We start from the raw sequence: 21,747 nt of genomic DNA, 5'->3' as shown, positions 1-21,747 counted from the left end.
GTAGAACCTAACCCTTTCAATGAAGAACTGTCAAAGTTTCTTTTCTTCGTAGTAAGGGTCAGTTTTAGATCAAGCTGCTTCCTTCCAATTATTGGAACTGTCCTAAAGGGATCTATGTCAGGCTTCTCTTTGGACCAGTCAGTGCCTGTCACATCTTGAACCTCCTGAACAAAGTTAGCACTGATTGCACTATTATCAACCAGTGTCCTTTTTGAGGGGGGCAACACTGTGGTTAAGACCACCTGTTGGCTTGACTCTAGATCAATGACAGATGGCAATTCCATGACAGAATTATCCGTAGTCATATAAAGATTTATTATATCTTGGACACCAGTTCCAGCAGAATTGCTACTTTCTTTCAGAGTCACTTTCTGAGCTTTCTGCTGACTCCGTCTTGGCGATAATGTAGCCCTTGACTGGAAGGGCATTGAGGGACAATTCCCTGAATTGCTATGGACTTGAGCCCTTAACAACCATCAAACACGAACCCAGCTCACAAATTGAAGTTGCTACGTGGTCTACAGATTGGTTGCTTATATTTCCAGCTGGATTATGTTCAGTTAATGATCTACTTACAGTAACCACTCCCTGGGAAGTTAAACAGTTGTTTGCTGTTGGATGAAGTTCTAAAGGACTTATCTCAGATGTACTAGCGGTATTTGGTAGCATTCCAACCACTTTAAGTGATTTTTCAGGAAACCCAAAGTAATCCACAATGGAGGGTTGAAAGGCAGCACCACTCCTATGTTTAGGTGAGGTCCCCAAGACTTCTATCAAGTCGTGCCCCTGGCTTGCCATTATGAAGGTGTTTTGCATCTGTGAGGGGAGTGCTAAGTCAGATGTTAGGGTGGATTTACCAGTTTTCATTCTTCTCCACTTTATTTGCTGCTGTGGGATCCCACAAGCGTGCCCAGACCTTATTGTTAGTTCCAATGACATCACAGAATCTGAAGCAATCTGTACAGAACTGCTTTTGCATGTCTTGCTGCCTTGTAGGGGAGTAGTGATGTGTATAAAGGTGGTGGAACATATGAAGAGCATTCATACCGCACCTGGACCTAGCCAGGCCATCTCCACTACCCCATGTCTCAACCCTACGTTTTACAGTAACTGAACTGCTACCACACCTTACTAATTTAATAACTCCCTTGGCACAGTACCGCCTCTAGGACCACCAGCCTTTAACTTTGCCCCTTTGTTGGCAAAACTTGACTTTTGTCACAGCAGTCTAACTTTGCTGGTTACAATGATCTCAATACTAATTACTGATGACAACTGCAGCAGAGCCCCCTCTTACCGCAGAGTGATTCAATATCGCTTTGCCGCCATGTCAGTGCCCAAAACATCCGGCAATTATCATGCAGACATGCACTCACCTTGCTCTCCTTTCTCACTGCCCGCCTGCGACTCCTGTAATCTTCGATGAGCAGGCAAGGAGCACCTTATCCAGGACAACAAGGGTATATTGGCAAGAACAGGTGCGGGTGGCTGGAGAGCTAGCCGGGCAGAGAAAGCAGCAAAATTAAATGGCCCCCAGCAGAGCAACGGCAGAGCAACAATGGTGCTCAGTGGAGTTTGCGGCGCTCAACAAGATTGCTGACCTGGAGCTCTTGGCTGGGGACCCCTTCCCACAGTATGCACAGCACCAGCTGGCCCAGGCACTTCTGGACTTTCGCCTTAAGCTCTTTGACACAGTGAAATTTGTCTGGCTTCACTCACAGGGCCATGTATATGACGTGGGGGACAAGGCAGGTAAGCTGATTTACTGGCCATGCAACTTGGTGATAGAATTGCAGAAAGTGGGGGGTGAGATACTGATTGGGAGGGCAGTTCGGCATGGGGATCTGCATCTAATTTTCGGGCCCTTTACATAGCACAGGAGCCCCCTTCCAGATAGCGGGACAAGCCCATTATCCTGGATTATTGGTGCTGTATTTTACTGTTTTTGTTACTCTGGGTACTTTACCACTGCTAACCAGTGCTAAAGTGCAAGTGCTCCTGTTTAAAATGTGTACGTAATTGGTTCTCCATGATTGGCATATTTGTTTTACTGTTAATTCCCTAGTAAAGTGCACTAGAGGTGCCCAGGGCCTGTAAATCAAATGTTACTAGTGGGCCTGCAGCACTGGTTGTGCCACCCACACAAGTAACCCTGTAATCATGTCTCAGACCTGCCACTGCAGTGTCTGTAAGTGTAGTTTTTACACTGTAAATTCGACTTGGCAAGTGTACCCACTTGCCAGGCCTAAACCTTCCCCTTTCTTACATGTAAGGCACCCCTAAGGTAGGCCCTAGGTAGCCCCAAGGGCAGGGTGCAGTGTATGGATAAGGTAGGACATATAGGGGGTCATTCTGACCCTGGCGGTAATTACCGCCAGGGCGGAGGTTGGCGGTAGCACCGGCAACAGGCTGGCGGTGCTCCGCCGGGCATTCTGACTGCGGCGGTACAGCCGCGGCCAGAAGCGGAAAGCCGGCGGTGTACCGCCGACTTTCCGCTGCCCATGGGAATCCGCCATGGCGGCGCAGCTTGCTGCGCCGCCATGGGGATTCTGACACCCCATACCGCCATCCTGTTCCTGGCGGTTCGCCCGCCAGGAACAGGATGGCGGTATGGGGTGTCGAGGGGCCCCCGTAAGAGGGCCCCACAAAGATTTTCACTGTCTGCTTTGCAGACAGTGAAAATCGCGACGGGTGCCACTGCACCCGTCGCACCCCTTCAACTCCGCCGGCTCAATTCTGAGCCGGCTTCCTTGTTGACGGGGCTTTCCCGCTGGGCCGGCCGGCGGTCTTCTGGCGGTCGCCCGCCGGCCCCGCGGGAAAGCCAGAATGACCGCGGTATAAGAATGTATACACCAGTAAGAGAGTCGCGCAGGACCCTAGTGGTGCAACTATTACGGTTATCCTGAAGCTGGATAAAAACCCTGAGGAGTGTGGGTCATATCATCCTATTTCCTTAATCAATCTGGAGGTACAAATTCTGGCCAAAGTGTTGGCCACTCCCCTGGCTGCGGTGGTACAGTCGGTAGTCCATGCTGATCAGAGCAGTCCATGCTGATCAGAGCAGTGCCCAATGCCGGGCAGGGGGACTCGGCACTGTCTGCGTTGCTTGCATTTAGTGCTTGCTCAGTCTGAGGAGCTGGAAGGAGATCTGGTGCTCCATCTAGTAGATATCAAACAGGCATTTTATACAGTGCATTGGCCTGATCTTCTGGTGGGTTATTACAAAATGGATTTTGGACCCCCGTTCCAACATTAGGAGTCTATACTGTATACGGACCTGTGGGCCAAGGTTCACATCAACGGTGCCCTCTCCAAGTGGTTCCCAATCGGGAGTGGTATGTAGCAGGGATGCCCCTTAGCTCCACATTTTTTTCCACTGGTGATGGAGCCCCTTGCAGAGTTATTAAAATACACACTAGACTCAGTGGCTTTGACTAGGGGAGGGGTAAATGATCGGGTTTCGCTCTATGCAGACTACTGGATTAAACCAACCCTGGTACCTATTTGGGGGTGTTACACCGGGAGTGGGTGGATGCTCGACCATGGATTGTGGAGGACACTTTCCGTTATTTGGGTTTGACAGTAGCCCTCAAGATACTGTGACCTAAACTTAGTTCCACTGGTGGCCAGGGCTCAGAGAGACATAGATGAGTAGTCTAAGCTACTGTTTTCAATTGCAGGCCATGGGGCACTTTATAGGATGGTGTCCCTCCCTGGCTTCTAATATATGTGTTGCAGCATTATCCATATATATTGCTGCTGGCTTCTTTCTTTCTGACTTTTTTTTTTTTGAACATTTGCAAGGTTGACGGATGTTTTTTTACTCCAAGCTAGGCACAATTCGTCTACTGACAAAAGTAGAGCGAGGTGTCGAAGCCTATTATTATCGATGTTATTCTTCACAGCAACAAGCTGAGGTTGTTCTCCCAAAGGTAATCGTGGTCTGACTCGATGTCAGAGTGAAGCGGGATCATTGTCGTCTTCCCTCCGTTGTGAGGCATTACGGAGTGCTAGAGGTCATTGGAGGTTGTTACAACAGAAAGCATCTACTGCCAACATCTGAACAAAAGCTTCAGCTTCAATGAAGGGTGTCAGCAGCTATTGACTCATTATTATTTAAGCTCAAAGAAGTTTGTATACATTGACTATGTCGCTGGTCACTAGGAGCTGTTAGAGGTATCAAATTAATTACAATCACAATCACAATTCATACTACCACTAGCCGAGAGCCGCTCGTGCAAGGTCTTTGAGCTCCGCTCCGCTCTCCTGGGATACCGTCGGACTTGCTGGTTGCTGCTGGTTGCTGCTGGTTTGCCTTTGGATTCTCCTCTTCGCGGGTCCCGCTGCAGGCGTGAGAGCCGCTTGTGTAAAACCTGGGGGCTGCGAGCGCCAGGACAGGACTACGTCTCCCAGCAGTCCTGTTAACCCGCGCCACTTACAGCCTGAAAAACCACCTCTGAGCTCCACTTCCCTGGGATACCGTCAGACTTGCTGTTTGCTGCTGGTTTGCCTTTTGCCTTTGGACTCTCCTCTACTTCTGCGGCGTCTCGCTGCGGCGTGAGAGCCGCTTGTGCAAAACTAACGGACAGTTTCAGTGAGGGACTGGGCGAGTGCAGGGCTGCGAGCGTCGGGACAGGACTACGTTTCCCAGTGGTCCTGTTAATCCGCGCCTTCTGTCACTGGCCGCTCTCCCTGCAAGCCCCGCCCCACTCATAGCTTAACTTTTCTCTTATAAATTCAATCAGCTACTTCCGCGTCGCGGATAAGCCCGGGACAAGGGCGGGACCGTCTGTGGCCGTCAGGGCACGCAGGAGGCTGGGCTGGGCCCACTCTCTTCCACCTGCATTTCCTTGATCCTACCTGGTATAAGAAAAAGGTTCTGGGTATGCCATCATCAGCCCTAGGTGGAACAGCAGCGAAGGGGGGGGGAGCCAACACTGGGACTCTGGACAGTTACTTTAAATTGGTAAAGGGTGATGGGGGAATCGAAACCTCTTTAGAGATGCGTAGGACAGAGCGTCGTCGCTCGATTGAACATATGAAAAACAGGCCCCTCAGTGACATAACTCCCTATCCTATCTCCCAAGAGGAAGGTTCCATCAATGGCAGCCTGGATCTTTCATCCCAAGAAGATGTTCCCCTATTACTCCGGGATAGTTCTCCCATTTCTGGCCCACCTCCTAAACAAACTACGGACATCACTCCACTATTAGTTGCCAGTAGTTCGGCAGTTGACTTATCCACCCAAATACACACCAGAGCCAAAATCAAGATTAATAAGCTAAAGCAAACTGTGGTGGCAGAGGTGTATGACCTACCACCAAATAAACGCAGAAGGAAGATGAGGGGTGGTCAGGGGAAGAAAAAGATCCCCCACTCTGATTTTGGAAAGTCACTCAAGTCCGTACCTATGTTAGATAGGCCTTTAGTTAATGTGCAGAGGGCTACTCCCCCCAAGGGTACTAATATTATTACCACTGCTTCCATTAGCGACAAAGGGAAGAGCCCACTTAACACATTATTTCCCGGTAGTTCTTTGGGGAGCATTGAATCTTTAATTAGATCACTCTTGTTGCCCATTAGCGAGAGCTTGCAGAAAATAGAATTCAGGCTGACCACTCTGGAGGCAACTTTAACCACCCTGAAAATTTTGGACAACAAACAGAGTAGAACCACTGAGTCCATTTTACCAATAGGAACCTTCCCCAATATACAAAACCCACCGATCCACACGGGGCCTCCCCTGGGCACTACTGCCGCCCCTCCTTTACAGCCACTTATGGCTATCCCAGTTCCAATTTTACCTACTAACTCTAACATCCTACCATCAGAAACAGATGGCCCAGCACTCCAACGTATACTCCCTGGTAAGCCTGCCCCTAGACCACGAGGACCCGACCTACCACCAGAGGCTAACAGCCTCATGGTGGTGTTGGCTGGTGTTCCCTCTCTAGAATTGGGTGAAAATGAGAACTATCACTCACTCAAGAGGAAAACCATTAAATGGTTGAATTGGAACAGACCTCTTCCAGCTCACCTTAATAATGAGATCATTATGGTAAGAAGGGTACCATGGTTGGGGAAGTCGGGGAAATCAATAGCAGGGGACTGTATCATTGTGTCTTTTCGAGACCCTGGAACAGTACTATACATTTGTGCTGGGTCAAATAGATCACTGGATTCTACCATACAGACTTTGCCAGTTTCTTTCTTTTTCCCTCCTATTTTCTTGCACCATGACTTGTCACAAGGTAACTGGACAAGGGTGGAACGAAGATCTAGATATAGGGGATATGCTCCACGTCCAGTTTATCGACCTTCGGAGACTCCCTTTTTGGACCATAATCGTTTTAACTGTCTGAATGGTCTGGATGGTGTGGACTGACTGCCTCCAAACCCGAACTTAAATCCTGTGACCTTGGATAATGGTCCCAGCAAACTGCCTGATCTGGCTGAATCCACTTCTGAAAATGACCCTGTTAGAGTAATTGGTGTAGTTTCGGGCTTTGGTACTGGCTCTTCCCCCCACTCCATCCCTGCAATCTGTTCTGTGGCTTCTCCAGCGCACATGAGACTAATTTGGTGGAATGTGGCTGGTTTAGCCAGCAAACTGGGCACCCAAGATTGGACAACTTACATTGAGTCCGGGGATGTTTGCATGTTCCAAGAGACTTGGGCAAGGGAAGATTATAACCATCAAGGTTACGAGTCATTTTCCATCTCGGCTAGGTGGGAGGGTAAGGGCCGCCCCTCTGGTGGACTCACAACTTGGGTGGCTTCCCACTTAGGATGTCAGGCTTCACGCCTACCGGTGCCATCAGATGATATCCTAGTGGTTTTACTAGCCTGGCCGAACCTAGCGAAACTTGCCCTGATAAATATTTACTCCAGGCCAGTGGGTGCTTCGCGTGAATCCCCCACTATAGAGGAGCTTTCAGTATATTTAGCGGAAATGCCAAGAGATATCCCTTACATAGTGGGAGGGGATTTAAATTCCCATTTCGAGCCGTTGGTCGGTCTCGTAGAGGGATTTCCCATGGAAGAAGAGTTCAGGTGGTCAGTACCCCCTGTTGTAGCACCTTCTCCAAAGGCATGGACGCCTGTGGCTTTGCAGATTACTGCTCTCACCCTAAAGCATGGAATTAGAGCCTGCAATGGACGTATTAAGTCTGATGTACCAAGCAAAACCACGTACAACAGAGTGGGAAGAGAGTCCCGCTTGGACTATGCTCTTGTACAGATAGTGAACTGGTCTTCTATCCTGGACTTTAGGGTGGTGGAGAGACTGGATAGTGACCATAACGCCCTTGAACTCGATCTTAGCCATCCTGGGCCAAAGGCCTCCATAACAACCATGGGGGGGTCTAAACCTGAACTACTATTAGACAATAACAGGAGAAGAATCAGGTGGGATAAACTAGCTACGAGCCAAGTGAAACTTTCTAAGCTCTACGCAGGTTTAATCCCCATTTTGGAAAAAGTGGGAGAGTTAGCCAACGATGTGGGCAATATTGTCCATCATGAGAAATTATATCAGGCTCATGAGGACCTTATAAAGGGAGCGGCCTCTGAGCTTTTTACCAGGGTCTAGAATCAGAAGAGGGTCCAACAACATAACTCCTTATGGTACAATGCAGTCTGCAGGAAGGCAAAGGGAGAACTCCTCAGATGCATCAAGGAGGGAACAGATAGAGAGAAGCTGCGAGAAAGTAGACGGGCTTATAAAAAACTGGTCATCCATGCTAAAACCGAATGGGAGGAGAACCAGTGGGAGGAGCTTACCTCTTCCCTCGTAACAAGAGACCACCGAATGTTTTGGAGAGTAGTAAACGGGGGGTCGGGGAATCTCCATTCGGCAATAGAACCAAACATTGCAGCAGGGGTGTGGCAGGCACACTTCCAGTCTCTCTACAGTTCCGAGCAGGGAGAAACTAAGATTGATTTCGGTACTGGACTGGTAGAGTATGGCGGGGACTTGATAACAGTGGGGGAGGTGAAGGTAGCACTAATGGGACTTAAAGCTAGAAAGGCGCCAGGATTGGACGGCCTGCCCGGGGACCTGTTCAAGCAGGAGCCCGGTGTTTGGGCCCCCTATCTGGCTGCAGTGTTTAATGGAGTTTTGTGTGGCATGGAAATTCCGAGTACTTGGCTGGGGGCAGAGGTGGTTCCTATATTTAAAAAGGGCTCGCCCCTGCTCCCTGCCAACTACAGACCAATCAGTTTAATTGACGTGTCACAGAAGCTGTTTGGCAGGATACTGCTGAATCGGCTTCAGGACTGGGTGGAAGAAACAGGTGCCCTCAGTCCGTATCAGGCGGGATTTAGAAAGGGAGTTTCTACAGTGGATCAGGTTTTTCGTCTGAACGTTATCTATTGGAGGGCAGCAATATTGGAAGGGGGTAGTTTATACACTATATTTGTGGACCTGAGGGCTGCATTTGACCTTGTGCCCAGAGGGAAACTCTGGAGTGTTCTGGCTGAGATGGGGGTCCCCCCAGACATTCTGATAACTTTAAAGAGATTGCACCATAATAACTACGCCCGGGTCAGGTGCGGGAAACACGGGGAATTAACGGACAGATTCCCCGTTGACAGGGGGGTTAGACAGGGCTGTGTATTGGCACCGACCCTGTTCTGCCTCTTCGTCAACGGGGTAATCGCCCACCTCAATGGAACTGAATACACTGATGCCCCAAAATTGAATGGCAGCAGGGTGCCTGCAATCATGTTTGCAGATGACACCCTGCTGCTGTCCAAAACTCCCATGGGGATACAGAGGATCCTTGATTCTCTTGTGGCTTTTTGCACAGATAGGGGGTTGGAAATAAATGCTAATAAAACCAAGTTTATGGTTATGAACCCAACCCCAAGATCACGCCCGAACCCCTTACTGGGAGCTTTACGTTTAGAGAGAGTCCCCACCTTTGAATATCTAGGTGTAACGTTGAATGAAACCATGTCTTGGGGAACTCACCAGACTAGGGTTAATCTTAAATTAGTGCAGACCACTGGCGGCATTGCTCGGTTGATGAGAAGCTCCACATATCGACCGCTGGGGCCGCTTATCCAGATATACAAGGCACAGGCTAGAGGAGCTCTGATGTACGGGGCGGAACTGTGGGGTCACACAGTTTCCTGCAGTTTGTCTATAACTGAGAACAACTTTATTAGACAGATAGTAGCACTCCCGTCCAGTACTCCGCTCCTCCCCCTGAGGATGGATCTGGGTCTGAGACCAATAGCAGATGAATTAGGTCTCAGACCCATAGTCTTCTGGCGAAGGCTATGGAGCACCGAAGAACTCTCTTCTTATAGGGCGGAACTGAGGGAGTTTTTAACCCACCCTAAAGCTTTACAGATCCCGTGGATAAAATATATAAAAAAGTCCTGTATGGAATTGGGCCTCCCTGACCTGTGGTCGGATCCAGCTAACGCCTCACTAAGGATCCCACGAAGAGCTTTGGTCAGTGCTTACCACGAGCAGAAATTAGCTATGGCCCTAGACTGCAAGAATGAGGGGTCATTAACATCTGTATTCGCGCAAAGCAAGGACTCATACCGCCTGGAGAGGGTTCTGGATGCTATGTCTCCTGTGCTGGCCAGGAAGCTATTTCTCCAATGGAGATATGGCACATTGCCTCTGCGATCTTACACCTGCTCCTGGTCAACACTGCCATCTACCAAGCTATGTCCGACATGTGTGGGAGCAGAGGAAAGCGATCTGCATGTGGTCTTGTTTTGTCCAACTTACAAGGCCGCCAGGAAATATTGGCTCCTACCACTTATTAGAAACCTTGGTTTTAGGGAGTACCTCCCGGTGTACAGAATTTTAAAAACTGATGTTTCAGGTCCAATTGTGTTTGCACTAGCCAAATTCCTTACCAATGTCTGGCATATTCATACCCGTATTTTAAAGTTGCAGGCTCCTATCTAAACTTTAAGTTTTTATTTTAATTGTATGGTCTTTTATCTGATGTGTTTCCTGTTTACTTTTCCTTGATGGTTTTATATGTTCATACATGTGTTTTTTGTGTACATCTTTTATGGCCAAATTGGCCGAAATAAAGATCAATTGATTGATTGACTTGCAGGAGTATATCTCTAATTTATTATGGGCAGATATTCGGCTATATAATTGGGCTTCACAACTAGTTAACGTTAAGAACTGGTTCGGAGGGATAGGGGAGATTCGGCCCACAGGCTAGAAATAACCTTGCTCCATCCACATGGACTACTCTCTTTGCCTACGGTTGGGCACCCAACACTCCTAGACATCTATTACGCAAGTCCCAGTCTGCTGCTGGTTTCTGGTGCTTCACCATTTGAAATGGTATGGCACGCTGTTGGAAAATGGGTTATTGGGAAGGGCAGGTAAGTACCTACACTCAGCAATAGGCCACTAACATCCACTTAGGTCCAGTCAGGTCTCAGTAAATTGAACCCAGCTCAACCCTTGGTAGCTTGGCAACGAGCGACAAGGCTTAACTTAGGAGACTAAGCGTAAAGAATTCAAATATTACAAAACAGTAATTAAATAAAACACAGGAAACAGTTCAAAAATCCAAAATCACTTTATAAAAATAGATTATATTTTTATCTTTAAAATTACACCACAACAAATAAAATCGGATAAGGGGAACCGACTAAATGAATTTTTAAAGAATTAATGCTTTCTAGTGCAATGAAGCAACTAGCGATCAAAGGGTTAAAAAAGGTCACACTGGAAAGGAACAAAGTCCAGAGTTCAGGCTACCCACGAGGTAACACTTTCACAATTACTTTCAGAAGTGTTTGGTTCAGGAAAGTGGTCCACAGTGCCAGCCAAGGGTTCAGAGGCTATGGGGTGCCTCTTGGGGTCTGGGACTACAACTCCCACAATGCACCTCTTCCACTTATGGAGTTGCTCCAAACATCTCCAAACTTCTGAATCTTCTTCCAGAGGTCCTTTTTGTGTCTTTGAAGTGTCCACAACTTGATCCAAGGTTCCGGAAGCTCTGAGTTGCTCCTTGGGAGTTGGGACTACAATTTCCAGAATGCACCTGGTCAGAATCCTCAAATGGCCACTGGATGCTGGTCAGCTGGGCTCTGCTTGCAGGACTTGATGCAGGGGACTCTGGGCAGCTCCTTTGTACCTGTAGCAAACAGGGAGTCCCTTCTTCAAACAGTAGAAGACATGTAAAGTCCTTTTAATGGTGAAGCCCAAGTGTGCAGCTGGTGCAGTCCTCCAGAGTGCAGTGTCCAGGTGCAGGTCAGGGGTCCAGCAGGGCAGTCCTGTAGTTCTTCCTTGTGGGAATCTGAATGGGATCTGAGGTGTGGGTGCAGGTCTGACAGTTTTATCCTTGCACCTGGGTGAAAAACCGGGGGGTCCTGGTTCTTCAATCAGGGGCAGGGTCCTTCCCCCTGTGATGACCACTTCCTGGGAAGTGTGGCAAAAATCAATCCCAGGGAGCAACATTCCTCAAAAATCCATCATGGCTGAAAGTGATTTTTGGAGGTTACATCTGGCTAAGCCCACCCACTGATGTGGCTAAACATCCTAAACACACCCCTCTCCTGCCCTCTCCTAATCTAATCAAGGGGGCACCTAATTGCCTGGGTTTGCAGGATGTGAGGGTGTTTCTGGGTTGCTCCAAATGTCCTTCTCTGCCTTTGAAGACCAGTTTGGCAGCCATCCCCCGTCCTGTTTCACCATCTGCTGAGGGGAGATCTCCTCCCCCAGGCACATCTCTTTGTGTGGAGCCAGGCCACTTCACACCTCATCAAGGCAGCCTGGCAAGGATGCCAGAGGCTGGCCTATCAGAGCACAGCAGCAAAAACATTGCAGGGCTGAAGTAGGCAACTTTTCAGGTAAAGTTTAAAACTCTTTACCTGAACAAGTTATATTAGATCCAACAACTGGAAGTTGTGGGATTTATTGTAACAACGAATTTGATACCAACCTTCTGGTATCTGTTACTTAAGGGGACTTTTAAAATTAAAATAAAGTCTCCCCATTCTAGCCTATGGAGGCCATTCACTACAATGAGGGAAAAACACATTTGGCTGTGTTACTTCACCAGGCCTTATAAAACTATTTTTATAAGGTCCCTGCTTATAGCTATATGGCACCCAGCCCTAGGGGCACTTAGGGGTGACTTATATGTAAAAATAAGGTAGTTTACGGCTTTGGAACTACTTTTTATTCCAAAGTCGAATTTGCATGTAACTTTAATTTAAAAGCAGCCAGCAAGACAGGCCTGCCTTTAAATTGACACTGGGCACGTCAGTAGTGCACCTATGGGTGCACTACCTATGCTGTAGTCCCCAAACCTACATGCCCTACCATATACTAGGGACTTATAGGTAGGTTGACTTAGCCAATTATAATTAGCCTAATTTGCATACTTATTTTACACAGAGCACAGGCCCTGGGACTGGTTAGCAGTACCCAGGGCACCATCAGAGTCAGGAAAACACCAGCACAAAGTGGAAAATGGGTGCAAAAAGTTAGGGGGCCTCTGCAATCAGCCCTGTTCTCTCACACACGCTCACAGGCTCAACTCCCCTTTGGTATGGGATGTGGCTGGTGGAAACAGTGGGCCCAGTGGGGCTTCAACTGTGGAATTTGATTGGTATCTGTGCACTGGGAGTTGTCTGGAGGGACAAGCACATGTGGACTTTCCAAGAACTGACAGCTTAGTTCCATCTACACTTATCTTTGTTTTCTTGTTACCTTCAATTGCAACATGCTCTGGAGTGCTACAAGGTTAAACTGGAGGCTATCCCCGACTTCGACCTGACTGAATGCAAAATGATCACTGACGAGTTGGTTGAAGGTGCATCTAAGCACACTGTACAAATCACTAGCCACCAACACCAGACCCCTTGGGGACCTTGAGGGTAGTGGGAGGGAGGCGTGTGGACCATTGAGGATTACAAGTAGGCGGAGGTGAAAATGGTCTTGAGAACACTTGATATATCTATGTGCTTAGGCTTAATCTAGTATTTTTATGATATTTACTAATCCCCGGAGCATATCCGGCGCATGGGACGTGCTCAATACCCTGCATGTCTTCTTTGCAGTTATTCTCCGGGCTCCCTCTACCATGTACTGTGGACCTGCCCGGCGGTGCAAGCATATTGGACTGCAATCAATAGCCAGATTAGCCGAGTGGTGGGTATATACCTAGCTCTTGACCCCAACAATATCTTGCTGGGATCATGGACACAGTGAGGAACTCTAGAGCCACAGACTCCTTAAATGCTACAGCATACATGGTGGCCAAGAGAGACTTGGCCAGGTAGTGGTGAGATTTGCAGGCTCCGCCAATGCACAAATGGGTTAGAGGAGTAGACTCCTCTGCAGTGATGGAAAGCCCGGTGTACAAAGCGTGGCGGGTTCCTCAGAAGTACAAACAAATCTGGAGTACATGGGCCAGTTTCAGGGAACAGTAGACTGAGACTGCGGAGAGGTGATGAATGGCCCTTTCCTCATAATAGGCTCAATGTGTATAACTCTGCTTGCAATATGTGTCTTGATTGGTGATTTAATGTGGGCCCTTCAGGCCTGAGCTTTGTTGCTGTACGTTTTTTGGCACCAATATAAAGAATAAAATGTTTTTATAAAAATAAAAAAAGAGACAATTTTTAAGTGAATTTTAGAACAAACAAAAGAGAGGGTTTGGAGAAAAGTAATATCTGAATTTCGACAAAGACAGTAATTTAACAAATAGATACATGCTTTTAACTAACATTGGCATGATGGATGTACCTCATACTTTAAATACAAAATAACATGACCTGTTAATAAATGAAATGCTAACTTTTTGTATATCAGGGCTTCAGCATCAATGTTGTTAGGTAACGTACAGCTTTGGTTACATTATATGTTAACATAAAATAACAAATACATTTGAACATAAATGAAAACTACATTGTTGATATATGGTTACAGAAACATGAAAAGTTTTCTAAAACATGGTAGCGCTGTTCACCTGATATCTGTGTGTTTAATTTCAGGAATGGCATCTCTTTCAAAAATGGGTGTATATATATTTTCTGCTGCCTCAGGTGGTCTTCCTGCTGATGAAGTAACATTTGCAAAGCTTTTGAAAAAAGAAGGATATTCAACAGGACTCATTGGTATGTACCATTTCCTGTGGAAGACACCACAGCCCCTATCTGAAAACTGTAGTGCAAAGAAAATACCATTACTGTTCAAGACTGATTGAATATACTTTGATCTGACACCATAGTTTCATAACCATACCATAATTCTCTCTACCAATCTGTGGCTTGGTTTTCCATGTAAGCAATGTTATCCGGGGATGGAAAGTGTTAAACCTGGCGTCCTTGGTGTGGTTTCCCTTGAATTTTTGCCTTCCGACCTCCTGTTTTTCTGACTTCATTTTTGCTGGCTTTAGGATTCTGTGCACTTTACCACTGCTAATCAGTACTAAAGTGTAGGTGCTCTGTTCTCCAACAACATAGCTTATTCACAATCAGCATATTTGATTTACTTGTAAGTCCCTAGTGAAGTGCACTATATTTGCCCAGGGCCTGTAAATTAAATGCTACCTGTGGGACTGCAGCACTGATTGTGCCGCCCACTACAGTACCACAGCACTTTAAACATGTCTCAGGCCTGCCACTGTAGAGCCTGTGAGTGCAGTTTTACACTACCTTTTCTACCTTGCAAGTGCACACACTTGCCAAACCCAAACCTTTCTTTTAATTACATATATGTCACCCCTAAGGTAGGCCCTAGTTAGCCCCAAGGGTAGGGGCAGTGTATTTAAAAAGTTGGACATGTACTTTTAAGGTTAACATGTCCTGGTAGTGAAAAACTAATAAATTAGTTTTTCATTGCTGCAAGACCATTCTCTCCCATAGTTTAACCTTGGGGTTGGTTCCCTTGACGCAGCCTTTAAGTTTTGCTTCCAATTGGGAAAATATAGAGATTTGGAGTTTGGTGTCTCTGAACTCACAATTTAAAATCACAACTTATTGTTAAGTTGTTTTTTAAATTGTAAGTCTGAAAATGCCACTTTTAGGAATTTGGCATTTTCTTACTTTAACCATTCTGTGCTTCTTCCTGTTTCTGAATACACGTCTGGGGTTTGTGACAGCTGGGCTTTGTGCATTCCGCTAGACAGTCACACACAAAGGGAGCTCCGGTGTGACATTTACATTCTGATGACCCATCACCAGGCTGAAGGGCCTTCCTAGGCTAATTGGGAGGGAGGAACTGGCACTCATAGTTGAATAGGGCTCTGCCTGTCCCCATACAAAGAGCTGCATAGCCTCCTTTAGAATGTCTGGAATCCGGGAAGAAAGGGCTGGGACCTTTTGCCCTTCAAAAGCCTCTCTTTGAGGTCCCCCTCACTTCAAAGGCTCAACTGGGTATAAGCACTGGGCCCCAAGCCCGACCAAATCCGTACACTTCTGGAACTGAGAACATTCTGCCAGGAAGAAGGACTGCTGTGCTGCCAAAGAGGGACTGCCACTCTTCTGCACTGCTTTGCTGTGTTGGCCTGCTGCCTCATATCTGGGAGTGAGAAGGACTGTACTTAAATCCTTGGCAGGATAAAGCACACTGGGCACTAAACCCCCTCCAGAACCAGTGGAAGATGTCACCCACTTGAGAGATTGTGATTTTGCTCACCACAGGACCAAGCAGTGGGCAAACCACCCACTTGAGAGACTGTGGCCTTGCACTCCCCAGGACCAAGTAGTGGGCAAACCACCCACTAGAGAGACTGTGGCTTTGAACTCCCCAGGACCAAGCAGTGGGCAAACCACCCACTTTAGAGACTGTGGCTTTGAACTCCCCAGGGCCAAGCAGTAGGCAAACCACCCACTTTAGAGACTGTGGCTTTGTACTCCCCAGGACCAAGCAGTGCAAGTAGTGGGAAAACCACCCACTAGAGAGACTGTGGCTTTGAACTCCCAAGGACCAAGCAGTGGGCAAACCACCCACTTTAGAGACTGTGGCTTTGAACTCCCCAGGACCAAGCAGTAGGCAAACCACCCACTTTAGAGACTGTGGCTTTGTACTCCCCAGGACTAAGCAGTGGGCAAACCACCCGTTAGAGAGACTGTGGCCTTGCACTCCCCAGGACCAAGCAGTGGGCAAATAACTCGCTTGAGAGACTGTCGCCTTGCACTCCCCAGGACCATGCAGTGGGCAAACCACCCACTTGAGAGACTTGAGAGACTGTGGCCTTGCACTCCCCAGGACATCGCAGTGGGCATGGAGCCCACTCGAGGAACAGTGGCGTTATTCCACCTTCAGGCTAGGTCCCTCCCACTTCCCCGTCCCCCTGAGGTGCCTGTGTGTTTACGACCTGATACCCCTGCAGTGTTCTTTCCGTATTGAGGCAGGAGTCAAGTGTGGGCTTGGCCCATGACTTTTTGGCCCAGTGGCCCACAGACATTTTTCATGGACAATGTACGGCCTTATGTACATATTGTATATTTTTGTAAATACTGTTTCACAAATTGTTATGTACATCTGGCTATTTCTAAAATATCAATGATTTACCTCAACTCCTTTTGTCCTTGCGTAATTCTAGGGGGTTACGGGGTGTAAATGTAATGTTGCTGCATGTGTTTGTGTGTATGGTGTTGGGGGTGAGGGTGGGGTTGGTGGGTTGCGTGTTGTGTGTGTGTGTGTCACTCTCTTTTTTCTCCCCCCTCCTCTATGTGCTAGGTGCAGCACTCACCGTGGTTGTCACCACCGCCTTTTGTATTCCTGGTAGATGAGGAGGCCTCAGCAGGACCTGTAGATCGGGCTCCATGATGTCCTGGTTCTTCGTTGAGTGTCGAGAGGTGAGTGGTTTCCCTTCCAATTCCTGTTTCCGCCGTGCTTTTGATGGAGTTGGTACCGCCCCGGAAAAGCTGGCGGATAGGCGGGTTTTGATGTGGTGGGCGGTACACTGTCCTCCGCCTGTCTGTTGGCGGTGACCGCCGAAGTGTTTGTTGCTACGGCAGTGGTGATCGGAGTGTTAAAGTGGCTGTCTGTTTTTGCCGTGGTTGTGATCCCATTTTGTTTTCACCACCGGCCTGTTGGTGACATTTACTCACACCTGTCTCCCACTTCCAATAGGTTAAAGGCAGTGTCACTCTTGTTGTGCTGCCTCCTAAGTAGGTTGGCAGCTGATACCATTTTCCTGTACTTGGCTGAGGAGCACCGGCCAAGTACAGTTTACTTATGCCTGGAATGTTTTTCTGTTGTTTGGATGGACTATTTTTCTTTGTTTCCTGTCTCTCATGTTTGTCAGTAAGCACTCGTGTTCACGCACTTGGTTCGTTTTCCACGTTTGCCTATCACTCGGTCCCTACTTTACATAATCAGTAATTACAAGTAGTTGTGGTGTACCTGTGTTTTGTACTTCTTTTTTGTTGCTTTATATCTCCTGAAATCGACCTAGGAATGAATCCTCAACAGCGGCTCTCTTGGCTCAGGCGGACAGGCAATACTACAATATTCACTGCTCTCTGGGAAACATACCCCATAATGTTTTGCAGGCATTTGTTTTACAATGCATTTTTGTCCATAATTCAGCCTGTGGTGGTCCCAGGGCAATGGGACTGCCACCAGTACATTCAGAACGATATACCAGTTCCGTTCCAAATATCATAACTTCTTCCACCATTCAATGTGCATTTAAATTCTCTCATAGTTAAAACATTTTTTTTTTTTACAGATGAGAGGAGTTTGTGGTTATAAGGGTCTTGTTTGTAATAGTATTCTGACAGGCCTACTTGGCCTGCAAATGTGTAATTTGCGATGCTTGATCTCAAAAGGATAATTTCTCCAAGACATTACTAACTTAGTTGGTTCTACAGGGACACCTAGTCAGCACCAGTGTTTTGTATCTTTTGCTAATGAGACAGGGACATCTAGCTACTACCAGTGGTATTGCACCTTCTGCTAATGAACAAACACTCACCCCATAATGCTTTGCAGCCATTTGTTTTACAACACGTGTGCCCATAACTCAGCCTGTGGTGGTCCTAGTGCAATGGACCACACCCAAAACATTCCGAACAATGTGCTATTTCCGTTCAGGTAATCTTGTGGATCACACTAGGTGAGAGGGGGCCCATAAATCATAACCTCTACCACTAGTTGCTGTGTGCTAATTTTTGGTTTTTTGGCAGTTAAAACTTTTATTTTATTCAGGTGAGTGTAGTTTGTTTTATAAGAGTTTTTTTTTCTCATATTACTTTAATATCCTTGCAATTGTGTAATATTCATGATATGAAAGACTGATAATTGTTCCAAGCTACGATTATTGCTTGACATCTAACTTTCGAATAAATGTGTATTGTATGCACATAAACGCACTCTATAATGCTTTGCAGGCATTCCTTTTACAGCAATCTTTTTTGGTCATAACTCGGCCTTGATGGTCCTAGGGCAATGGGGCTACCACCAATATATTTTGAATGATATACTCTTTCTGTTCAGGTCATCTTGTAGGTCACACTTCATGAGAGAAGGACAAAATATAATAACTTCTTGCACAATTCAATGGGCATTTAAATGTTCTCATAGGCAGAGATCTGGCTCAAGACCAGGGTTCAAGTCCCGCTTCGGCAGGTCTTGGGCTCAATTCCCTTGGACCAGATAATTCTCGCATCGGTGCCTAATCTAATTAATGGGTCCCACTCTGCAACTCTGGGCAATAGCTTGCTTAATCTCCACAACGGCCCCAACAGCGCTTGGATGCCTGGCTTCACCCTGGGGGTGCCCAGGAGTGGGCACCTCACAGGGGAAAGCCAGGAGGGGTTCCATAGCGGTTTGAGTACAGCGCCTTGAGACCCTAACGGGTGAGTAGTGCGCTATACAAGTGCAAAATGTACATTTACATTTACATTTACATAGTTAAAGCATTTGTTTTTACAGCTGAGAGGAGTTTGCGTTATAAGGGCCTTGTTTTTCATAGTATTCTGACAGCCCTGCTTGGCTTGCAACTGTGTAATTACTAACTTAGTTGGCTCTACAGGTACATCTAGCCACTGCCAGCGTTATTTCACCTTCTGCTAATGAACGGACACAGTTTATTTCTAATAAAGGTTTCATGTATTCAAGGAAACCCACCCCATAGTGCTTTGCAGGCATTTATTTTACAACACATGTGTGCCCATAACTCAGCCTGTGGTTGTCCTAGTGCAATGGAACCACCCCCAAAACATTCAAAACGATGTGCTGGTTCGGTTCATGCAATCTTGTGGGTTACACTAAGTGATAGGGGGCCCACAAATAATAACCTCTTCCACTATTTAATGTGTCTTTTAATTATTATTATTTTTATTGTTGTCCAGAGCTGTTTGTGTTCTAAGGGCATTCTTTGTATTAGTATTATGACAGCCATCTTTGGCCTAAAAATGTATAAATATGTGTTCTTTCTGTTTGGGCAATCTTGTGGGTCACAGTAGATGAGGAGGGGGGCAACAATTGTGATCTCTTCCCCCATTTAATGTGTTTTTAAATTTCCTCATAGCTAAAACTTTAGTTTTTATAGCTGAGAGGAATTTTTGTTATAAGTGCATTGTTTGTAATAGTATTTTGACAGTCCTGCAGTTTGACAGGGAAGTTTAGCCACCACCAGTAGTACTGTATCTTCTGCTGTTGACGCCACAGGGACATCTAGCCATAACCAGTGGTACTGCACCGTCTGCTGTTGACTCTGTAGGGACATCTAGCCATGACCAGTGGTACTGCACCTTCTGCTGCTGACTCTACAGTGACATCTAGTAACAACCTGCAGCATTACACTCTTGTGCCACTGACTCCACAGTTAAATGATATTTTAAAGGCCTGTTAGACACAGGGACACATTAAAAATAATGGAAGCCCCCTTTTATTGCCTGCTCTGAGCAGACATTAAAAGTGCCGTACAAAATGACGCAAGGAAATCTCTTAGGTTTCCTTGTGACATTTTTTCAGTCCCCCTAACGGGGCAAAATCCCCTTTGCATACATTATGCGTGGTGCAATCATAATATAGTGCAAAGGGTTACAAAGTGGTGCAATGCATGCATTGCACCACTTTGTAAATATAGGGCTAGGATTTTGGCCTTGTTGGGCCACATTAGTGTAAAAAAAATATTACGCTAATGTGGCATAAGTTGGCGCTAGGGGCTTATAAATATGCCCCTTAGTCCTTTGACCCAGAAGCAGACAGCACGCACCAAATGATTGAGGATAAGAACATGTCAACTTACTAAAAGTGGCATTTTCAGAATTATGACTTATATTCTGGCTTTACCATTAAAGAGGGTTTTAAATTACAGTTCCTCAGACACCAAGGCCCATATTTATACCCGGTGCGCTGAATTAGTGTAATTTATTCTGACGCTAATTCAGTGCAAAAGTAACTCAATATTTATATTCTGATGCTAGACCCGTCTAGCGTCAAAATATTAGAGTTAACGTGATTTTTTGGATGCGTGAAACCTCCATGCGTCAATGAGATGCAAGATAGGTGTTCCCGTCCAAAAAACATCTAGGTCAGACCAGGCAGTAAAATGGGGCAATCATGTCACTACTTAAGGAAAACACACAGAAGCAACATCACAAACCCACAGGACAAAATAGAAGTTCTGCTGCTCCAGCTTGCAAGATGACGCAAAGGAAAGCAACAACCACAGCAACCACCACAACGTGGCCCACAAAGGCAACGCAGAAGACAGGAGAGGGTATTCAGAAACAGGACAACCCTCTATGGCCTTAGGGAACAAGACATCAGAAGGACATACTGACTCAACCAGCAAGCCAAACTTCACCTGCTGCACCACATTGAGCCACAATTCACAGCCAGCCTGCAGACCCCACACAACATACCACTGGTGACAAAGCTGCTAGCTCTCCTGCACATGCTGGGAAGTGTTTTCAATAAATGGGTGACCTGGCTGTTGGTGTGTCACAGCCATCATTCTCTGCGTTCCTGCCAAAGGTGTTAGACGCAACAATCTCCCTGACACCCCGCCACATCAGCTTCCCCGTCACCGAGCAAAAGCAGCAGGAGACTGAACAGGAGTTCTACCAATTACATGGCTTCCCTCATGTGCTTGGTGCAATTGACTGCATCCATGTCCGACTTGTGCCACCTTCAGCAACTGATCACATATACCGGAATGTGAAGCACGCACTTTCCATTAATCTGCAGGCCATAATGGACCACCGGGGACTATTTACTAACATTTTGGCCAAGTATTCTGGGAGTGTGAATGATGCCTACATATTCCGGCACAGCAGGACCAACAAACACTTCCAGGATGGACAATATGGAAATGGCCTACTTGTGGGTAAGTCAACAAACCTAGCAATATACAAATGCCAGACAACTGCTGCCAATACCAACTACATCTCATCAACACATACCTGACTTATCTGTAGTGTGCATATACATCTGCCTGACACATTGGCTCACACACATAGGAATACAAAATTAATGCCCATCACATACCATGTGCCAGATTTGTGAGAAGTGGCACCACACCTACTGTGGTGCCACTTCACATGCACCACTTACCGACCCACAACACCATCATGTCTCTACCATAAACAATAAATGGTGCAGATCATGGATGCCATAGTAGGACCATGTAGGAGTATAGAGGACATGACTGACCTTACATGCACTATGCCAAGGGACACATTTGCTAAGTAGCTGAGCACTATCCCATACCCTGCACTGTGCATGTGCTCACAGTATAAATGCTGAATCATGTTTTGGAAGATAGGAGAGAGACTGGT

At 46.7% G+C, this 21,747-nt stretch overlaps 1 protein-coding gene across 1 annotated transcript in view; it reads left to right on the top strand.

Annotated features, from left to right (window-relative positions):
* The window catches only part of LOC138249540 (steryl-sulfatase-like), a 711,979-nt gene that overhangs the window by 336,516 nt on the left and 353,716 nt on the right, over nucleotides 1–21,747 (top strand). The window contains exon 4 of the mRNA XM_069203489.1: nucleotides 13,999–14,121. Coding sequence (XP_069059590.1) covers nucleotides 13,999–14,121 — 123 coding nt within the window. The remainder of the gene's footprint in view (nucleotides 1–13,998; nucleotides 14,122–21,747) is intronic.

This window comes from Pleurodeles waltl, chromosome 8, assembly GCF_031143425.1.
Source record: "Pleurodeles waltl isolate 20211129_DDA chromosome 8, aPleWal1.hap1.20221129, whole genome shotgun sequence".
NCBI lineage: Eukaryota > Metazoa > Chordata > Amphibia > Caudata > Salamandridae > Pleurodeles > Pleurodeles waltl.
This window is presented reverse-complemented; position numbering and strand designations above follow the sequence as displayed.